Source organism: Syzygium oleosum, unplaced genomic scaffold (assembly GCF_021117445.2).
Source record: "Syzygium oleosum isolate NSW1041296 unplaced genomic scaffold, Sole_v2.1 Sole_v2.42, whole genome shotgun sequence".
Taxonomy (NCBI): domain Eukaryota; kingdom Viridiplantae; phylum Streptophyta; class Magnoliopsida; order Myrtales; family Myrtaceae; genus Syzygium; species Syzygium oleosum.
Window position 1 is genome coordinate 884,577 of NW_026607526.1, and position 19,077 is coordinate 903,653.

Here is a 19,077-nt window from a genome sequence, read left to right on the forward strand (position 1 = left end):
TCTCTCTCTCTCTTCCCTCTCTCGCTCTGCCGCTCACTCTCACACCCCTCTCGCGACATTGATGAAGGATGTCGGAGATTTCAAAGGGGGGAAATTGAAATTAGGGTTCCAATTTTTTGGGGGGGCTTTGGAAGATTTAAACTTTTGCTTGCTAGGTCGTCTTTCCCACTACGTCGGAAACTTTTGATGCGCGTGGAGCCAAACCAGCAATCCACCTAGGGCTCCAACTCTTTTCTCTGAGAAATTTTCCCGGGAAAATTCTCTTCCCCCGGGTGGGTGGAGAGGATGGACGGGAAACTGGAGGTGTCGCTCGATAAGCTGCCCGTCAAGCGCTTGGAATTCATCGAGGAGAGCGGCGTCGAACGATTCCCCGCGTAAGCTTCCTCTTCCTCTTCCTCTGCTCCGATCCTTAGCTCGAGAACCCAAACGCTCTGTTTTTAGGTGCTGACTTAGAATTCCTCCTCTGCAAGATTTGAAATTTCGTGGCGGTTGAGTTGAAAGTTCGTTCTCGTGTCAATTTCGATCTGTCTATCGAAAAGGGTTTTTGAATTGAACGTGTTTTAACGGATACAGGGGGGGAAGGATCTATAATGCAGGTTCTAAAAGGCGCAAAGTTGCGATTTTCGAACTGTTTTTGGCGTTTTTTCTCTTTCCTTTACGTGAATCAGCGGTAGCCACCCACTGCTGGAGTTTTGATTGGAGTTGATTTTGCAAGTACTTGTGCGATTTACTGTGATTTAGCTCCATCGGTCACGAGCGGTTAAAAAAAATGAATCTTTTGTCTAGATAGAATTTAGTGGGTCATTGTTGACACCTTAGAAAGGTCAATAATGCGAAAATGATGAGCCTTTGTGTGAGCGCATGGATTGGGATTTGTCTGAAGAGTTGGTTATTCTTCGTCTTTCTTTGGTGACTCAGCGATGTCAGCTATGATGAAAAGAGGCTCTCCCTGATTCGACGGATCGATTTTGCGTGGGCCTTGGAGAAGGATGACAGTAAGAAGCAGAAGAAGAGTGCAAAGGAGAGCTCAACGCCGTGGCAATGGCAGGGCATGGTCGAGAATTTGCAGCTGGCTCAGCAAGAGCTGTCTGTCATCCTTGATCTCATCAACACTGTGAGTTGCTTAATTGCGCATCAATGGTTCAACTGCAGTAGTATTCTTGTTGAATTTGTAATGTGTCTCTGTACCCAAGATGGTGATCATGGAGTTTGAGGGGCATACTCAAGCTCATTTGTGCTTGGAAAGTTTCTTTTTTTTAAGTTGTGTTTTATAGCGAAAACAACTTTACTGTTTGGACTCATTAGAGAAGGCATTTTTGCTTCTTAATTTCCTCTTATCATGGAATGCAGGTAGAAGCAAATGATGCTGTCACGGTTGCTAGCATCACCAGGCCAAAGCCATTGTCAAATGAAGTTTTGTCTGACCTAGCTGTATCTGCAGCAACAAAGCTACAATGCTTCCGGGTACCTTTCCTCCCGGAGGAGTATTTTTTGGAAATGTTGACTGTTCTTAGTTCTATGGATTTTCGCAGATATTCTAACTATCCATTGAGGAGTAGACTTTAGAAATGCTATATTAGTGTTTTTCAATGACGTTCAATAAATCACTAGTATTTAACCACTGGTTCTTTTGTAAATGACTTCTTTAACTTTTTGCTAAGATATGATTTGTGTATCACTGTCAATGCAAGTACATAGCCTCTGACCTCTTCCTAAATAGTCGATGTGCATATAATTGAGCAAAACAATGTAGAAATTTCAAACTTTAGGCATTAATTTGATAAATTCGTAGGATCTTACAATCCTCGATCCAATCCTTGAAGACCTGCAAACTATTCTACCTAGGATCCCGATCCTAATAACCTTGATAATACTGAGTATTTGTCTGTTAAATGCAGCATCTTGGTAAATATTTCAAGCAGTCTGCCAAAGCTTTGGAGCAACAAGTTGCTAAAGAGGCTAGGTTCTACGGGGCTCTCATCAGGTGTGCCTCTCACTACTTACTAGCTATATTTTTTCTCCTAGTTTTAGAAGAAACTATTTTAGCAAACATTTATTTATATGCATATCTAAGTGCGGGGAACAATCTGCTATAGCCAAAATATATCATTTCTTAAATTGGGCAAATGTAAAATCTTCAATCTGCAATGTGTCTTTCCTGAATAAAATTTATTGGAACTCTTTGTTTCATATGTGCAACAATAATGACTTATCTTGCTAACGCATATAGAAAATTTATCATTCACTTTATATTTTTAAATTTCTTTTTGATATGTATATTTCATTTTTGAAGGAGTTAATTAATAGTTCCATAACCGGTCAGGGTAAATAAGAGGAGTAATCTCTGTTTTAAATTTCTTTTGAATGTTATATTTCCTGTTTAATAGAGTTGATCAACAGCTAGGTAATTAATTAACAGCAGTATCGTTTATTGATTTGTACGTAAGAGAAGGGAAGAAAATGTGTCACTTGAAATTGACACATTCTCTTATTTGACTTTTGTCTTTCTATCTTCTGAAACTTGTTATGTAATTTCGTATCCAATAGCTTTGAATTTCTTATAACCGTACAACAACTGATAGATTGCAGCAAAACTGGAAAGTTAAAAGGCAGCGCGTGGCAGCTTCTACTCCTGGTGCTGAAAGCTTCACCATCGATTTGTTTGACAATTCAGTTACTGATCCAACGACTGTTATCCGCCCATCCTCTCTCTCTCCTTTATGTGTTGATCATGACTCGGCCGGTATGTTGGCCATAAATGTACCTCCAAAATCCTGTCACACTCTGTGTTTTGATTTTATTGGTGCCCATTCGAGTAAAAGCTCATGGGATTCCAGTGAAGCCCAAACTGCGCATCTTGAAAGGGAAGGTGATGGTGATCCAGTGGATGATGATGAAAGTGTTAAGAAAACTCACTCCACTCTTCGTAAGTTTCACCGGGCAATATTTGACGAACAGGTAGATTCAATTGCTTTTACCCAAAATAGTAGGACACAAGATTGTAGGTTGTCATTTACAGATGTTGCCTGTCTCTTTTTAACAGGTGTTTGATTTAGTCAATCGTGAAGCATTCAATCCATCTTTGGGAGTCAACGTGACAGGAATAGAAGAAAATTATTTACAGCTCAGCTTAGGTCAGGGAACATCGGTCTGCATATCACTTGTACCAGCCATAGAAGATCAATCTGTTGAAACTGGAGGGACGCAGAAGATAAAAACAGCACCTTTATCCTTGGATTCTCTCGAGGGAATTAGGTCAGCTGAAAAAGTTGGCGGCCTTGTAAAAAAGAAGATTCCTAATCGTGCCAGTTATGAGATTTATCTTCAACAGATTTTCCATGAGCATGTCTTCGTGAGATCAAAGGATAAGCCAATTTTTGCTGTTCCTAGAGTGTCTGGTCAATCAGTGAAAGATGGTTCAGGTCTTCTTGGTCATTTCTGCATGTCTCTGGCCCACAGGATTTTCTCTAACATGGTTCTGATGGAGCTGGAGAATGTGGTTCGTTTTCTGGATCTTCTGACTAATATGCTGCTTTAATCCACTGCAAAACATTTATTCAAACATTTGATTACTTGTGCAGGTTTGTCGGGTTCCATATCTTCACTTGATGTCTCAACCTTCTTGGCATTCTCGGACATCTTCATGGACGCTTTATATGAAGGTTCCTGAGTCAATTCTTCATGCAGGCTGCCAAAAGGATGTTAATCAGCCAAAACACATTAAAACTCAGTTTAGGACCAAAATAGTGGTGACTGATGATTGCATAAAAGTAGAAGGGGAAGGTTCTCCCAATGTCGTTGGGCTGTTCAAAGGGACTGCCGAGGACATTTCTTCTATAAACAGATATGATTGTGACTTAGCAGATCTTCCAGTGATTATTTTGCAGCAGGTGAGTTATTACATCTGTTGATCATGTCAAGAGTTGGTACCATATATACGATAATTTAGGGAGAGTATAATTTAATTGATGATGCTATTATCTTTTGTTGCCATTTGCTTTATTTGACATTTTAGCGCATGAATGACTGTCATTTTTGTTTCCAGTTGAAGTAGGTCTCGTGAATTAGATAAACAGTATCTTAACCCCAAGTCAGCAAAAGAGACAATCTTAACTGTCATGTACCACTTAATTGAACAGTTCGGCATGCCTCATTTCTGTACCTGTACGTCATTGTACCGTGACATGGCAACTGGCAACTGCTGAATTATTAGGGAGGCCAACGAATACTTGAAATCAGAAGCATGCGATGCCCTCATAGCTTTACCCCAGGATCCTTCGGGTCAGCTAATAACTGACAATGAGATGACGTGGTAGATGTTGTCACTAAATATATTGAGAGGTTTTCCTTTATTTTATAGCATGTCACAGAAGTTCAGACATCATTTCACAAAAAATTGTTGAAGGGAAGCATAAGGACTCGTTTGGTTTCAGATTGTATTTTGAGTTTTATTTGGCTCAAATTTTTCTTTGGGAGAGAAAATTGGGTATACATATTGTATTCATGATGATAACTACTGCTAGAGTCCTCAATGTTTTCATTTGAAATGAAGACCCTTAAAACACCAAATAAATATTTTCAGTTTGTAGCTTTAATTCTGTATATAGTGTCACTTGTTTCCTCTGAAAAGTGAATCCTAAGTAGGCAAACACATTTGCAAGTCAGTTTTCGTTCTCAAAATAAACTGAAAATATGAAATTTGTTAATTTTTCAGAAAAAAAACAGGTTTTCTTATTCTTTTAAAACAACTGTTAGTCCTTTATCAGGTTTGGCATAATTGTTCATCTATCTGTGGGATATCAATGTTGAATGCATAGATTTTCCGGGCAACATCAGCATAGGGCGTTCAGTGACATCTTATCATATATTCCTCTTATGTTTCAAATAGTTAGTGGTTAAAGCTTCTGATCTTTTCCTATTCATCTGCATTATTCTTCACTTGATTTAGGTCTTATGATGACTATAAATCGATCGTGTACTGAACTTGCCTTAAAACTTCTGTGACAGGTTGCGAGCCAAGTTATCCGATGGCTTCACGAGGAGGCTCTTATGGTAGGAATAAAGGCAACAAGAGACTTTTTGTGCTTATCTTTTGAGCTGGAACAGGGGGAGATGCTCAGTCTTTTCGCTCAAGTGGACCCGGAAGATACCTATGGATGTATATTCTGGTGGTTGGTCGTGGATGATGGTTTCTCAGATGAGCGGAAACTTCAGATGGACTACTCTGATAATGCAAATGAAATTAGGAAGTTCTTGGGTCATTTATCGCTGGACGTGTTGTATTCTACCCTCATGGACTTGGTCACCTTGTGCAATGGTGGTACAAACCATTGACCGTCTATGTCCATCGGCTAACTTAGGGTGCGTTTGGTAATCATTGTGTTTCTGAAAATAATTTATGCTCAGAAATGATTTTTTTTTATTCTGTTCCCGAATATAATTTCTAAGCATTTGAAGGCGTTTGGTAACGGCCCAAAATTTTCATTCCTGGAATAGAAATAGAAAATTTTCTTTTTATTAATAATATTTTTAAATATTTTAATGTTTCTTTCTTCTTTTTTTTTTTCTTTTTTCTTCTTCTCCTTCTTGGCCACCGTCGCGCCGGCCACGACGACCTGGCCATGGCCAAGAAGAAGAATAGGAAAGAAGAGTAGGAAAGAAGAAAAAGAAAAAGAAATCTTTTATAGTTCTCATTCTTGTTTTCAAAATCAAGAATTAACTTTTTTTTGCTTTTTGATTGTTGTTCAAAATTGATTTTGAGAATAAATTTGTGTTCGAGAACAAAAAATTCATCAAATGGATTTCTGTTCTTTTTTTTATTTTCCGGAACAAAAAAATAGAATCGGTTATTGTTTGGTTGGTTAGCAAATGCATCCTTAACCGAAGCTCCTTGTTGCATGGTTTTTAAGTCCTCGCCAGTTGTAAAGCGGCTGTGTCATATGCTATAACTAACTTATAGCATATGCTAATGCTCGGAGGCAGTTCCTGCATAATGGATAAAGCAGCTGGCGGCTCTTTCGCTTGTTGTGCGAAGAAATCACGGGGCTGGTCAAATGTTTGTCCTGTTCAACAAATGTGACAGATTTGGGGTCGGGGATAAGATTGCTGTTAAACAAGAGAAGTTCCATGCCGCACCAGCCTTCTGAAACAACTTGCATAGGACAAGGATGGGAATCCATGGATTTCCTATGAAGACCATGATTCTTTGGCTCAATAACGGGATATGAGGTTCTTTGCTGATTTACGCATGAATTCGATATGAGAAATAGGGAGTAGTTCTTGCTTTTGCCCTCTTTTGGGAAACTTTACTGTGTAAGCTATCGTGTATCCGGAACTGGCTTTTGCTGTAGATGTGGATGATTTGAGGAAGTTGATGAGTTTTATCGCCCGGTTACGCCATCACCGTCAGACATTGAAGCGCATGAATTGACAGATTACGATATTTCGTTTCCTCGTATTTGGTTTCCAGAGAGAGGACAGATTGTCATTCAAGTTTCAACTTGGAAAAGGGCTTCAATCATTGTTTGCGATATGGTTGCTTGCAAAACGTGTGTTTGACTCCCGGCGTTGTGTATACCACAAGGTAAAAGCCTTCTTGCCTTCGACACTTTTTTTAACAAGATCTTATCCAGTTGCCTTAGGAAAAGTCACCTTTTCCTGTACCGCACTCAAAGGCAAAATACAAGTTCAAACGAAGCCAGAGTTATGAACATTGAACCTCAAGCCAAAGCTTACTTGCTAAGGCCTAAGAGGGTTTGCCATTTTGATGTTAACAAGTAATAAAAGACCTTGCTCTTGTGTTCGCTTTAAAACTAAATCGCACTTGTTCAAATCGGGCTCAAATTTCACATTTCAATCAATGTCAAGTCGAGTCGAGTCGAGCCCGAGCTATAACAAACGAAGCCAGAGTCATGGGTCGAATAGTAATGGGGTGCTGATTTCGCTCCGACTTGGCTGCACTCCCAACTGACGATCTCTAGCCCCCAACATGAACCGATTCTGGCAAGCCAAAATGCTCTTCCTAAAAGGGTATCTTGCTAATCGAGGATAGTCGTTAACATGCGAACGCCGAGATGCTTCGAATTTCTTATTGCGGTGTTCAAATTTGATTGGGACTTTAGTAGCTCCCAATAGGCATGCAACTTGCCAAAGAGAGGTGAGGGGCCATGCCTAACTTTAGTCAATGGGAATCAAATTCATTTGATCATCTTGCCTAACTTCTTGGGGCATATGACCTTTCGCTAGGGCACAGCCAAGGCGTGGAGTGTAGAGCACCGAGCGAGCGTGCGTGCTGTGCTATGCCTAGGCTGTGATCCACTATGCGCACGTGCAATGCCCCCATCGAGCAGCCGCCACAGCGCCCTCCTCCACCAAACGTTACATTCTTTTTATTATTAAATACGGTCGGAATTTGAATACTGTGAAAACATTCACGTCCCCGTATCGTGATAATAAGTATTTTTATAGAGTTTGGCCCCCCACAAAAAAATTAATTGTCTTGTAGAGCACGCACCATGAGGGACAAAAAGAAGGGAAAACGACATGAATTGTCCATCAACTTTAATCCGATTTTGAATGTAATTTCTAAATTTTTAATTTATTCAATGTGGTCCGTGAACAGTAGCCCAATATGTAACATGGTCCCTGAGCTTTTAATTTGTTCAATGAGATTTTGAACTTTTGATATATGTTCAACTTAATCCTTAGACTACAAGAAAGTGTTTAATGTGGTGGTCCATGAACTTGAATTAATGGAATGGCAACATTGAACATTTTCGTCTAGTATAGGAATTAAGTTGAACATGTACCAAAAGTCTAGGAATCATGTTGAACAAATTAAAAGTTCAAAGACCATATTGTACATTGAATTAATGTTTATAGACCACATTAAACAAATTAAAAATTCTAGAACCACATTGCATATAGGGCCAAAGTTCAAGAACCATTTATGTCATTATCCTTAAAAATAACTTTTATTGGGTAATTACGATATATGAGGAGCGATCTACCAATGTTTATGTGCACCAACCGCAGAAAAAAGCTATCAATTCATCTCGGTCCTATCCACATTCTTGCGCTGGTGCGGTGTACATTGCTTTGAAAGGCTCGTGTGTCTCAGCTTTCTTTCATGGTGGACGACTATGGCCATGTCGATTCGTGTTGGCATTAATACAGCTACGATGGCATTTTATAAGTTACCCATCGGTGTCGTGGTTGGTGTCCACCGGAGGTGTCCATCGCGGCGTCATTGTCGAGTTTAATGGAAGATATTCCGTGATCACGATGAGATTCCATAAATCTCTTTCGTATTCGCGAATATCTCTGGATATTTGGTAATGCATTTTACGATATTTGTTTCCATAATATACAGGTCAATCCATATATACCATATTTGCAAATATACTATTGGTGAAAGGAAAAGCGTCAACGTTTCTTGCCATTTATTATCTTGCAAGCCATGGCAGATCTTTTGTCGGATACAATCGGATCCATCTTCAACAGAGAATATAAAAATATTTGTTTTACCTAGCGATAATTTTTTCATATGACCTTGATCGCCAACAAAATAATGTTTAAAATAAAGGACAGATTGACACGATGACGTCATAAATCGAATAACATTAAAAGGTTTTGCCAGCGGAAGTTTCTGCTTGTGATTTCAAACTCAGAAGAAGCAACACGGAACGAATGACATCGCCACACTCAAAGAAACTCTTCGTCATCAACATCATCGCCCACTCTATTCGGATCCTTTGCCTCTCATTCAAGAACTCTCTCTCTCTCTCTCTCTCTCTCTGTGTCTATCTCGGCGTTCGTTCGATCACTCGAGCCAGAAGATACAGGCCCAGCTCAAATTGCAACCAGCCGGAGCATCGGCCGGTGAATTCTGTGTAAAGATCGAGGATTTGATGCGGGTTTGATCGGTTCTTTGGCTGATCTTGTTCCTTTTTGGGTTCTTGTTCTTGGGTCACTGCCTTTATTGGGCACCTTTGATTTAAACGTGCCCGGATTTCGTTTCCTGTCGCTCCTGGAATGTGGCGTGCGTCGCGGGGCGGTCGAGATTGATTGGCTTTTTTGTTTGGATTGAATCTTTTAGAGGCGTTGCGCGGAAGCTTTGAGGCTCGTTTGTGATCGTGGGGCGACGTGTGAAGGATTTTTTCGTCTAGGTTCTTGGAGGATTTTTTGGTGGGTGTGGGGTGGGTGTTGATTTTGGGGAGAGATTGGTTTTTTGGTTGGCTGTCCATGAAATGTCTGGTGGGACACCAGTTGGTGGTGGGTTCGTGAGGCAGAGGCATAGCCAGGGCTACTCCTCCGGCGGCGACGACCTCGAGGACGATGCCTGCTCGAGGACGACGACGCCCGGATCGGCTCCGGTTCCGAGAGCCCGGACGTGGGTCGAGGTAGTGGAGAATGTCCTTTGGATCGCTTCGGCGGTGTTCATCGTGTACTTTGGGGATTGGCATTCCAATCTCATTTATCTCTTGTGGCACGACGGCAGAATCAGAAGGTATATATGCTGTTTTTTTGTTTCTTTTTTTTAGAGTTCATTGAGTTCGAGGCCGTGGCTTGTGGTATTGGCATGTGTAGCTAGACTGTGGTGGATGTTTCTGTTCCATAGTTGGAGAAAAAGTGAGCATGGATTGTTCAATGTGGAAGGATCAAGATGTGTTTCTTGTTTCGGTTGCCGAGAAAGTGAGCATGAATAATAATGGCCTGTTTGTTCAGTTTTTCATTGTTGGAAGAAGAATTAGTTACGGTATCCGGTTGTGCGTAAATATGCTGGAAATGTTGCAGCTGTTGCTTCTATGTCGCCTTGCAGTGTTTTTGCATGCTACACTGTCTGTTTCAGAATGAAGCCGTCTTTCTCCTCATTTCTTGTTTCAGGAAGCCTTAGGCTCTTGAATGCTAAATTGCCTGGCCTCATGGTAATCGAAGTCTTGTTGTCACAAACAAGATGGCCAATTAGTTTTTAAAGTGAAAGTTTAGACAGATAGAGAAGTGTGAACATGTTCATTTATAAGTTTATGACAATTTTGTGTGCATGACTCTTTTACATGATTAAAATGATGTAAAAGATGAAATGAAGTTGAGTGTGATTTTGGAATGGTTTTTCTTTTCATTTGATTTCTAATATCTTATGGTTATGATTTCCCGGAAAATTAAGAGAGATTTTGTTCTGCTAGCTTCGTATTGGATAATTTCCTCTGTCCATATCTTTATGCCTATAATCCCAAAATGAACTTCAGCATGTGGTATTTTTCATTCTTTAGAGGGCTCCTTTCGCCTCTTGAAACAGTGTTTGTGTCTGCCTGAAAGAGTCTATTGCTGCATGTAAGAAAGTTTCTGTGAGTATTAAGCGCTTGCCAACTCCAAAATGATCCCTGTTGGAGTATAAATCTGAACTACCACCTTTGAGAAAATTGAGTTTTCCTTTTTACGTGTAAAGACTAAGTATGCAACAGACATGAACAGGCATCAAGCCTGCTTGATCTCTAAGAAATCTTGCTATCTTCTATCTGGACTGCTCCAAGAGCCGTTTTCTGTGACTCTGTGACTTTAGTGTGGCCTTAGACACCCTTGCATGGCTTTATCTGTTCAGTTTTAACAAACAATATCATTCAATGATCATTTTCTTTTAAATGCATTACTATTTCAACTCCTGCATATGTATATATATGCACAGAGGTTGTGCACTTGCCTTTTGTTATTATTAACTGAATTTTATCGATCCTACAGAGTGCCTTTGTACCTCGGGATGTTCGCTGTTGGTTTGAATTTACTCATTTTCTTTTATACAAGCATGATGGCGTGGAGAATCAAGAGATTTGATGAAAAGTGGGAGCTAGCTGGCATAGCGGCATTGCCATATGTCACTCTACTTGGTCTTGTCGCATTTTGCATGTAAGAATGATAATCTTGGTTATGGTCTTGCAATATTGTAATATTTGGGGGCTAGTTGGGATATATTTACTGCTTTGATCTTCTCCCTTTTCACTTGCAGGCTGTCTTTTGCTTTATGGCCTATTTGGAGTTTCTTGACCCTTCCTCTTCTGGTACGGCAATTTCGTGGACTGTGTTTGTTGGCGATAGATATAAACTGTGCGAGAAAATGTCTCATCCTTGATTATTTTGCTGCAGTTTACCCTTTTTATGGCTTGCATGGTGGTATTGCCGAATCTTATGATTGGGATGTGCAGACCACAAAATGGCGAATTCCGAACAGATTAGACAACCCCGATTGGATGAAAAATTGGGCTACGGATGAAGATTCCAACTTAAATTTGTATTGGCAACGCAGTTTGCTATGCTTGAACCGTTTCTCCTGGTTCAATGCATTTGAATGCCACATTTTGTGCAAGAGGTCCTGGAGACCAAAGCTGGTTCTCACTTCAATCAGCTCGAGCCATTTCCTCAGCTGGTCCTGATACACCACCCTTGGCACACCATCACTTTCTTGTATTTACCCATCCGAAGACATCGTTATAGGAAATTCTTTTGGTTTAGTTGTTACACCAGTGAGATCATCTTGGCACATATTCATGTTTGCAGTTCTTTGATTGATCTGTCACTGCATTTCGCCGTCTGATATTGGCCTACCCTGGCCAGGATGTGCGAAGAGATGTCTCTGCTGACAATTTAGTTATCCTTTTGTTTTCCCCGCCTGAGAGGAGCAGCAGCAGCCGGATTAACGACTTGCTGAAGTTATTAGTGTTTGGATGAACGATGAGTCAACATCAGCAGCAGCTGAATCAGATATCAGCTTTACTCAATTCTTTTCCCCATCACTGATCATTTGGTGCATGACTGACTACGTTATGTGTAGCGTGACTTGGTCATGTGTAGTGATGCAGAGACAATGTGTCCCAATCGACACGTCCGAAGGAATCAATGTTGGACTTATTGGATCTTTACCAATTCATGCGAGAATTGGTCAGGGAGTGTCTCTAGAAAGCCCATTTTATGAAATCTCCAAGAGATCAATAAAAAAATATAGTTGATTTAGAAATGGATTTTTTGCAATTGGAAATTCCTAATAAGAATAATACTGATTAGAATCAGGGATCAAGTTTCATCTCAATTGGGGATTACTTCGTTTGTTGTAACACTTTCCTTTGCTAAGAACGGGAAGGAAGAAAGCGAATTGGTATGCTAATTCCGCATCGATCGGGAAAATCGTACGGTTTTATGAAACTGTGTGCTATGGCTTGAATCCGTATTCAATCCTATTTCCAATAGGAGCCGTACCATTATCGAAGAAGATTCAAGTAAACTATGCACTTCCTCGGGAATGAAGGAGGATCGTGAGATTATGAATTTGATTCTTTCGTTATCGCTCATGCTCGGTAGCTGCTCTGCTGATCTGAAGGGGGAAATTGAAAGACTGAGCAAAACACCAAATGTTGTTTTCAGGGAGTATTATCAACTGCAGTTCATTTTCTGTATGCTTGGAATGGGTTGACCAAGATGAGGGATATGGCAGTTGGACTATTAATGGATTGAAATGGGTTGTGACCAAGATGATGTTTTCCAAAATTAATGCTATGCTAGAATAGCTATTACGCCCATAATTCCGATTTGACTCGGCTCGGCCCTATGGTTTGAACTAGTTTTCGCTTAAACACCCCTAAGATGTCATTGTTGACTTTTTTGATGACATATCTTCTTGACATCTTTTAAGTTAAATCATAATTAATTGCTTGTATTGCTTGATATAATTAATCAACAAAAAATATTTTTACTAATGATAATAATTTATCTAAATATTTTCTTGAACGATAGAAATATTTTTCATTCATTCATAATTATAAACGATACAAGTTGTCATTTTGAAGAAAATGTTTTCTGAACAAAATGGAGCCTAAATGTAACTTTTGAGATTCAGAAAAAGTGTGAACCTATCGTAGTTTTGTCGCACACAAAAACACTATGCATGGAATTACAGTAGAAGCTCTATTATGTTATTTGACACTTCTTATATTTATCATGACGAAAGACCAAATAATGTGGAATTCATTTTTTTTTTACGGCATACCTTGATTTTTATATTTGTTACTTTCGAATGAGGGGGTGAGCACGGGAACCGGACCGAATCAAATCGGCCGATTCTGAGCGGTTCCCGATTCCTAAAATTTGGAATGGAGTGATTATCGGTCCGATTCTCAATTTTAGGTGTGAATTGAATTATCTGGACCAGACTGATAACTTTATTTTTCTTTTTATAGTTCTTATTATTACAAAACATTTCTTAAAAGATGATTGGGGGGTGGTATGTGTAATTTCGCATTCGCTTTGTGTTAAAATCCTAATTTCTCGTTCTTGCCGCTCATCCCTCTCGGCCTCTCACTTCTTGCTCTCAATCTCATGTGGCCATGCGATGCCCCTCTTAGTCTCCCTTGGCTCGACGCCATCTCTCTCTCAACTCTTGCCACTCTCTCTCTCTCCTCTTAGGCTGCCTTTGAGAACTGCCAAATAGTGACCGATTATATTCTTTTTATTCTCGTGAATCGCTAAACAGTAAACCGTGAGATTTTCTTGTTCCCTGGCACAAATTTATAAAATTTATTTCCAGAATCGGTTTTAATAATCAAAAATGCAAAGTTTGCTTTGATTCTGAAACAATAATTAAAAATGGAAAAAAATTTTCTTTTTTTTTCTTCTTCTTCTTCTTCCTAATCGATTGCTGGCCGCTGGTCACAAGCCCAGAGCCGAGAGGGCTACCCTCACCTGATCTATGGGCTTAGCTTGCCGACTCTCTCGCCGGTCGCCGTCCATACTGCTATCGAGTCCAAACAATGGTGAAAAAAAAAAAACATTGCAAACATTTTCTTCGGGCCGGACCGGACCGGGATGGACCGGGCCGACGGGCCGCAACGACCCGGTTTACGGCGGATCTCTGGACGTAACCGAATCACTCATCTCCTCCTGTCAGTCGCAAGTTCAGTTCAAAAAGAGAGCTGCCCCAATACTACCCAGTTGGTTCAGGCATAAACACAAACATGTTCAGGTCACTCTGCACGAGGCTCGACCATGGCCTCCTCTTCATGCTCAATCCTCGAGTACGTGATTCCACCATCCTCTCTGCGCAAATGGGTGTCGACATTCTGCCTTAATTCCTTCGCCGGCCTCATTCTTTTTCTTTGCTGGCTCGACAGAGAGGCATGCACAGCAGGAACAAGAAGGCCATGGAGCTGATAGCAACAGGTTGGAGCGCTCTGAAGGAGGTCGATCGAGTGATCGACTACTGCGAGCTCAATGATCGCCGCCTCATTCCTCTCCTCAGGGTGCGCCCACTTCTCCGTGATCGATGGTCTTTAGGCTGGATGTGATTTGGCTTTGTTGTTTTCGAATTTGTGAGATGAACATGATTGTTTAGTGGAGAATTTTGGAACTTCTACTGGTTACCCATGGCATTGCGTTTATAATGATTCTGCTGTAGCTATGGTTCTAAAGAAAAATGGGTTGGTTTCTATCGGTCCGTAACATTTTTAACTTTGCTTGTTGACATGTGCGGGATGCTTGTCGGAGTGGAAAGATTTGATTTTGCATCTGTTCTTCTCTCCAGTTTGATTGAAATCTTTAGTTCTGTTCTGGAAGCAATGGGAGTTTCATAGTGATGAACCGAAGTATCGGCTCTTTCATTCTTGTCTTATGTAGAGACTCTGAAGTTTTATGTTAATCTAGTGACTGTACTTCCCTTTTAGCTCTTACATTTTCTTTTTTACTAACAACAACTTGCACTGATATTTCTTTTTCTGTGCCTTCCCGTATCCTCTCCTATTCAATTCTGATTAGACTGCGAAGGAGAACTTTGAATTGGCTCTTGAGGCTGACAATTCAAACACCCATGCCAGGTATTGGCTGGCTAAACTGCATTTGAAGTACCATGTTCCGGGGAAATGTTTAGCTGTGTAAGTGGTTCTTTCTTATGTCGGGAAATGTATATCTTTGTTTCTGGGTAATCATTCATGTAGCACTGTGATGCGAACAAACTTCTGGCATGCATGTGGGAAGGTAAAATCGAGGGTGATCTAACTCGGGATAGATCTTACCTTTTGTTTTGTTGAGGCCTTTCAATCTGGAGAGGTCATATTTTGGCAGTATTCTAGAAAAAATATTATCACGATAATGAAAGAGCATTGTGCTTAAACATGTTGCTCTTGTTTTACCTTTTAATGTGCTGGTACGAGCTGCTGGCAATCTTCTTGTTTTCATTTCTTGCAAGCACTTTTCCATATGGATTCCGTGTAACTTAGTAACCTTGCTTTTATCCTCTCATCATTGGTTTGATGGAAGCATCGTCATGCTTTGGTGTGGTATACTACTACTTATACATGTGGTATTTCCTTATAAGACTATGTTACCATAACAGTGGTGCTGCCTTGCTGGTGGAAGCTGCTAATATGGGTGATCCAGATGCACAGTACGAATTAGGTTGTCGTCTAAGAGTCGAGGTAAGAACTTTGTACTTAGTGGCTGCCTGTATTTTAAGTTATCTTTTATTGAATGCATCTTTACTTCATAACTGATATCTCTGGGCTTCATGAGAACCCATTATTTTGAACTATTATCAGAATAATTTCTACTTGGCATGTATACCTAAAATCTCTACATGCAAGTATAATGGAAACTACAATGTGCACCGTTAAGTTATGGAACTTGTTTATGTTATCTTTTTCTTTGCCCTTCAAATACAACTGCTACACTTGGCCGAGTGGCGTGTGTCTTGGTTAAACTTGTTGCAACTTGGGTAGAGTTCTCTTTAGTTATAGCTCTGGGGAAAAGCGATCAAACATTTAACCATTACTCTTTTTAAAGCTGGCTTTGCCATTGCCCTATCATGGAACCTCATCAGGTATTGTTGAACATATGATAACAGAATCCTTACATTGTCTTTTTCTTTACGTCCTCAAGGCTCCTAGCCCCCAGCTGAGAATTGGAAAAGTTGGCACAAAAGATGCTGGGTAATTAGGAAATGTGGTCTTTCTAACAAATTTTTTTCCAATGCTTTAACTGGTTCTGAAGATGCTAGAGTAATTTTAACTAGAGTGTTATTTGATTTGTTTGCATAACACATCTGCATGATAAAGTGCCCAATAATTTTGTGGAACTCTATCAATGTTTGTCCGGTGGAAGATTAGAAGTCAAATCACCAGTAGAAGATCAATGCCACACATACGAAACACGACAAAAAAGTTAGGGAACTGAACATGGGTTTTTCTTCTTCTTTTTTTCCTATATATAAAATAAGGTGAAAGGAGGATATTTTTTGGATGTATGAGAAGGAGAGTGATGGAATTGTAGATTTGATGTGAGTCGATTTTGGTTTTTTTATATTTACTCCTCATTTTTCATTTTGGTTCCTTTCAAAAAGATTTTTTTTGAATTATTATTCAATGCATCTAATTTTAGCTTTTTCTTTTTAATTTTTCGTCTCTACTCTTCTAATTTCAATTTTTTATCAAATTAATTTGAATTTTTAACACATAAGTAAATCTTAGCATATAAAAACATGATTCCACATAGATCCAATCTATTTTCTGTAATGTAGTTAGAAATTTTTCATGTTTATTCTGTTGCACCTTTCGCTTATAGTAGCTTTCATGTACCTTTTCTGCTGTCTATTGTCTGGTTGTTATTTCCCTTACACACTTTGGATGGCCTATTATATGGTTTATGTGTTTTGCTTGGTTATGTGTAGCATGATTACTTCTCCTCTGATCAACAAGCTTTTTATTATTTGGAGAAGGCAGTTGACCAGGTCTGTTGTCATTTGCTTTTTCTTTTCTGTTTCTTCTTAAGAGGTTTCTTTCTTAGTTCATATGTACTTAATGTGCTTTTAATCACATACAACCTTACCGGAACTCGTCATTTTCTAGCTGCATCCAGGTGCTCTTTATCTTTTAGGAGCTGTTTATTTGACAGGGGACTGTGTGAAGCAAGATATTGCCTCAGCAATGTGGTGTTTCCATAGGGCATCAGAGAAGGTGAGCTTCTTCTTCTTCTTCTTTTTCGCTTCATGAAGTGATGCAATTGAAAACTTGTGGTTTAGAGATTGATGCATTCATGATAAGTTTTGTGTCCACTAACATAGAGTATTCAACAGACAGTTCCTTTGCACTCCTTTTTGAGCTGTAACTTTTTTACAATTATTAGCACTGGATAATTTTGGGGAACTCAGTTTCCAGTGAGAGAGTATGTATTAAGCAAAGTTTTGGATCCCAACCCACCTTTGTGAAAGGGGATAAGTCTGTACTTAGAAATTACCTGAAGAATTTAAGAAATAGGAGTGTAATTGAGGTTTCAGTCAACTATGTGAGGGGTATAGTCATCTCCCTAATGAACCCAGAGAAAGCCTCCTTGAAGCTTTTGTGTTCTCTTTAAAACCATGTAGGAACTGAGATAAATAAGAAAAGCAAGCTGGAAGATATGATAAGAACTCGTCACCTGTTTCAAAGAGTTGCCTTTGTAAGGACAGCTCCTTTTCCTTTTACCGCTTGGCCTCCTAATTTTCTTTCAACTGTATTTTATCTGACTAACTTCTACCTTTGCTGTCAGAAGGGGCTTAGTTTTTTAATCTGGATTATAGAAATCGATGACGTTGTATCTTTAACGGAAATTTGTGGGAAGATTCCAAGTGTCCCTTCACAAGTGCAGGCCCATGCATGGCAATCTATTTACATGTATAATTGGGTGGATACTATTATATCGGGTTTGGTACAAAAGAAATGGGGAAGACGCTGTCCTCTTATAGTTTACTCTCCTCTGAACATACGCAGGGACATGCTGGTGCAGCCATAGCATATGGGTCTCTCCTTCTTAGAGGTTTGTTCTTTGAGTTTATGCTTTTGAACAAAAACAAAAAGTGCATACATCTATACAGTCTTTTGAAAGGTAGGCTGTAGTGTGTTTTGTCAATATTTTGGATCCTATCTTGATTACGTCCGATTACCTTGTTTCGTTCAACAAAATGTCTACTTATATCATGGATTCTCGAAATTGCAAGTTAATCTATCAGGATTACCATCCAGCCTCTTTTAAGAGGAGAAATGAGGGTTTCATTTTATCTGTCCGATTTTGGGGAATTATTTCAAACAGTGTTGGGGGAACAGTTCCAAATTAACAGTCACATCTTCAACAGCATGATCGGGGGATCTATTTTTTTCTTTTTTTAATAATCATTCAGCTTCTTCATGTATCACTTGTCTAGAGCGCTCTTTTACTCTCCCCACATCACCGCCTTTTGCATTCCCTCTTTGTCCGTCAAGTCTCTCCCTGATGACACACCTTCCAAATCAAATTCTAGCACAGATGATCATTTTGCCGCAAGACACAAGTGTTGATTTCTCTTGGTGTGTCCATTCTCCATAAGATTCAAAATTCACATGTCTCTCTTTCTCTCAGCTTGAGTGAAGCTTTGATCTATATCTTGATGGCTTCAAAATGAGCAAGACACTAACAGCAGCTTTACAGAACATCATGTCCTATCTTTTGATGAGAATTTGCCCATTGGTTGTTCCAAAAATGCCTCAGGTGTTCAAGTTCCAGAAGTTTTGACGAAGTTCTTTCCAACTAGAGGCTCAGCTGCCAGAAAATCGTGGAAGAGTGAGGACGTTCCGGCGGTGGACCCAGTAGAGATGGCTAGAAAGCAGTTTGAGATAGCCGCAAAAGCAGGATGTGATCTCGGATTTAAATGGTTGAATAGACTAGAAGAGGAAGAAAAGAGGGTCCTTGCTTCGTAACGAACTAACTGTTGTCCTGCTTCTAAGATCCTTTTCGTTCATTGCTGGAGCCTCACCCCTTGATAGGTATGAAATCAAAGGTAAACATTGATAAGGAAAGGAATGGGAGTTCATAAAAGAGCCTGGTTCTTTTGGGGCAGTATTTACCGTCGAATGTCAACATAAAGCATATGTACCTTGGTATTCAGTACTTCTGTGTATTCTTGTATAAAATAGTGTAATTTGCTTTCAACCTGTCTCAAAATTATACAGACCATGATAGCTATACTGGAAAAAGTTGGGAACAGTTGAGAATGGTAGGGAAATTATACCAAAGGTAAACTAAGATTTGCCGCTA

The 19,077-nt window shown here is 39.7% G+C and overlaps 3 protein-coding genes across 5 annotated transcripts; all 3 read left to right on the forward strand.

The window, feature by feature from the left end:
* Window positions 1-6,457, forward strand: LOC115693151 (mediator of RNA polymerase II transcription subunit 17). Its single transcript, XM_056306255.1, has 9 exons — window positions 1-374; window positions 919-1,114; window positions 1,351-1,464; window positions 1,899-1,984; window positions 2,583-2,958; window positions 3,044-3,499; window positions 3,582-3,890; window positions 5,008-5,361; window positions 5,983-6,457. The coding sequence occupies exons 1-8, from the start codon at window positions 286-288 to the stop codon at window positions 5,332-5,334; spliced, it is 1,953 nt and encodes a 650-aa protein (XP_056162230.1). The 5' UTR covers window positions 1-285; the 3' UTR covers window positions 5,335-5,361; window positions 5,983-6,457.
* A 2,202-nt stretch (window positions 6,458-8,659) lies between these two features.
* On the forward strand, window positions 8,660-11,771 carry LOC115693164 (uncharacterized). 2 transcript variants are annotated; one of them, XM_030620140.2, is made up of 4 exons: window positions 8,660-9,508; window positions 10,801-10,902; window positions 11,003-11,054; window positions 11,140-11,771. In XM_030620140.2, the coding sequence occupies exons 1-4, from the start codon at window positions 9,249-9,251 to the stop codon at window positions 11,227-11,229; spliced, it is 504 nt and encodes a 167-aa protein (XP_030476000.1). In that variant the 5' UTR covers window positions 8,660-9,248; the 3' UTR covers window positions 11,230-11,771. The 2 variants fall into 2 exon arrangements, with proteins under 2 accessions (XP_030476000.1, XP_030475999.1); XM_030620139.2 differs by having other exon boundaries at window positions 8,666-9,508; window positions 10,738-10,902.
* A 2,126-nt stretch (window positions 11,772-13,897) lies between these two features.
* On the forward strand, window positions 13,898-19,077 carry LOC115693165 (uncharacterized). Of its 2 annotated transcripts, none has more exons than XM_030620141.2 (8): window positions 13,898-14,057; window positions 14,154-14,282; window positions 14,794-14,909; window positions 15,371-15,452; window positions 16,700-16,759; window positions 16,878-16,985; window positions 17,778-17,823; window positions 18,532-19,077. In XM_030620141.2, the coding sequence occupies exons 1-8, from the start codon at window positions 13,998-14,000 to the stop codon at window positions 18,738-18,740; spliced, it is 810 nt and encodes a 269-aa protein (XP_030476001.1). In that variant the 5' UTR covers window positions 13,898-13,997; the 3' UTR covers window positions 18,741-19,077. The 2 variants fall into 2 exon arrangements, with proteins under 2 accessions (XP_030476001.1, XP_056162152.1); XM_056306177.1 differs by having other exon boundaries at window positions 14,794-14,852.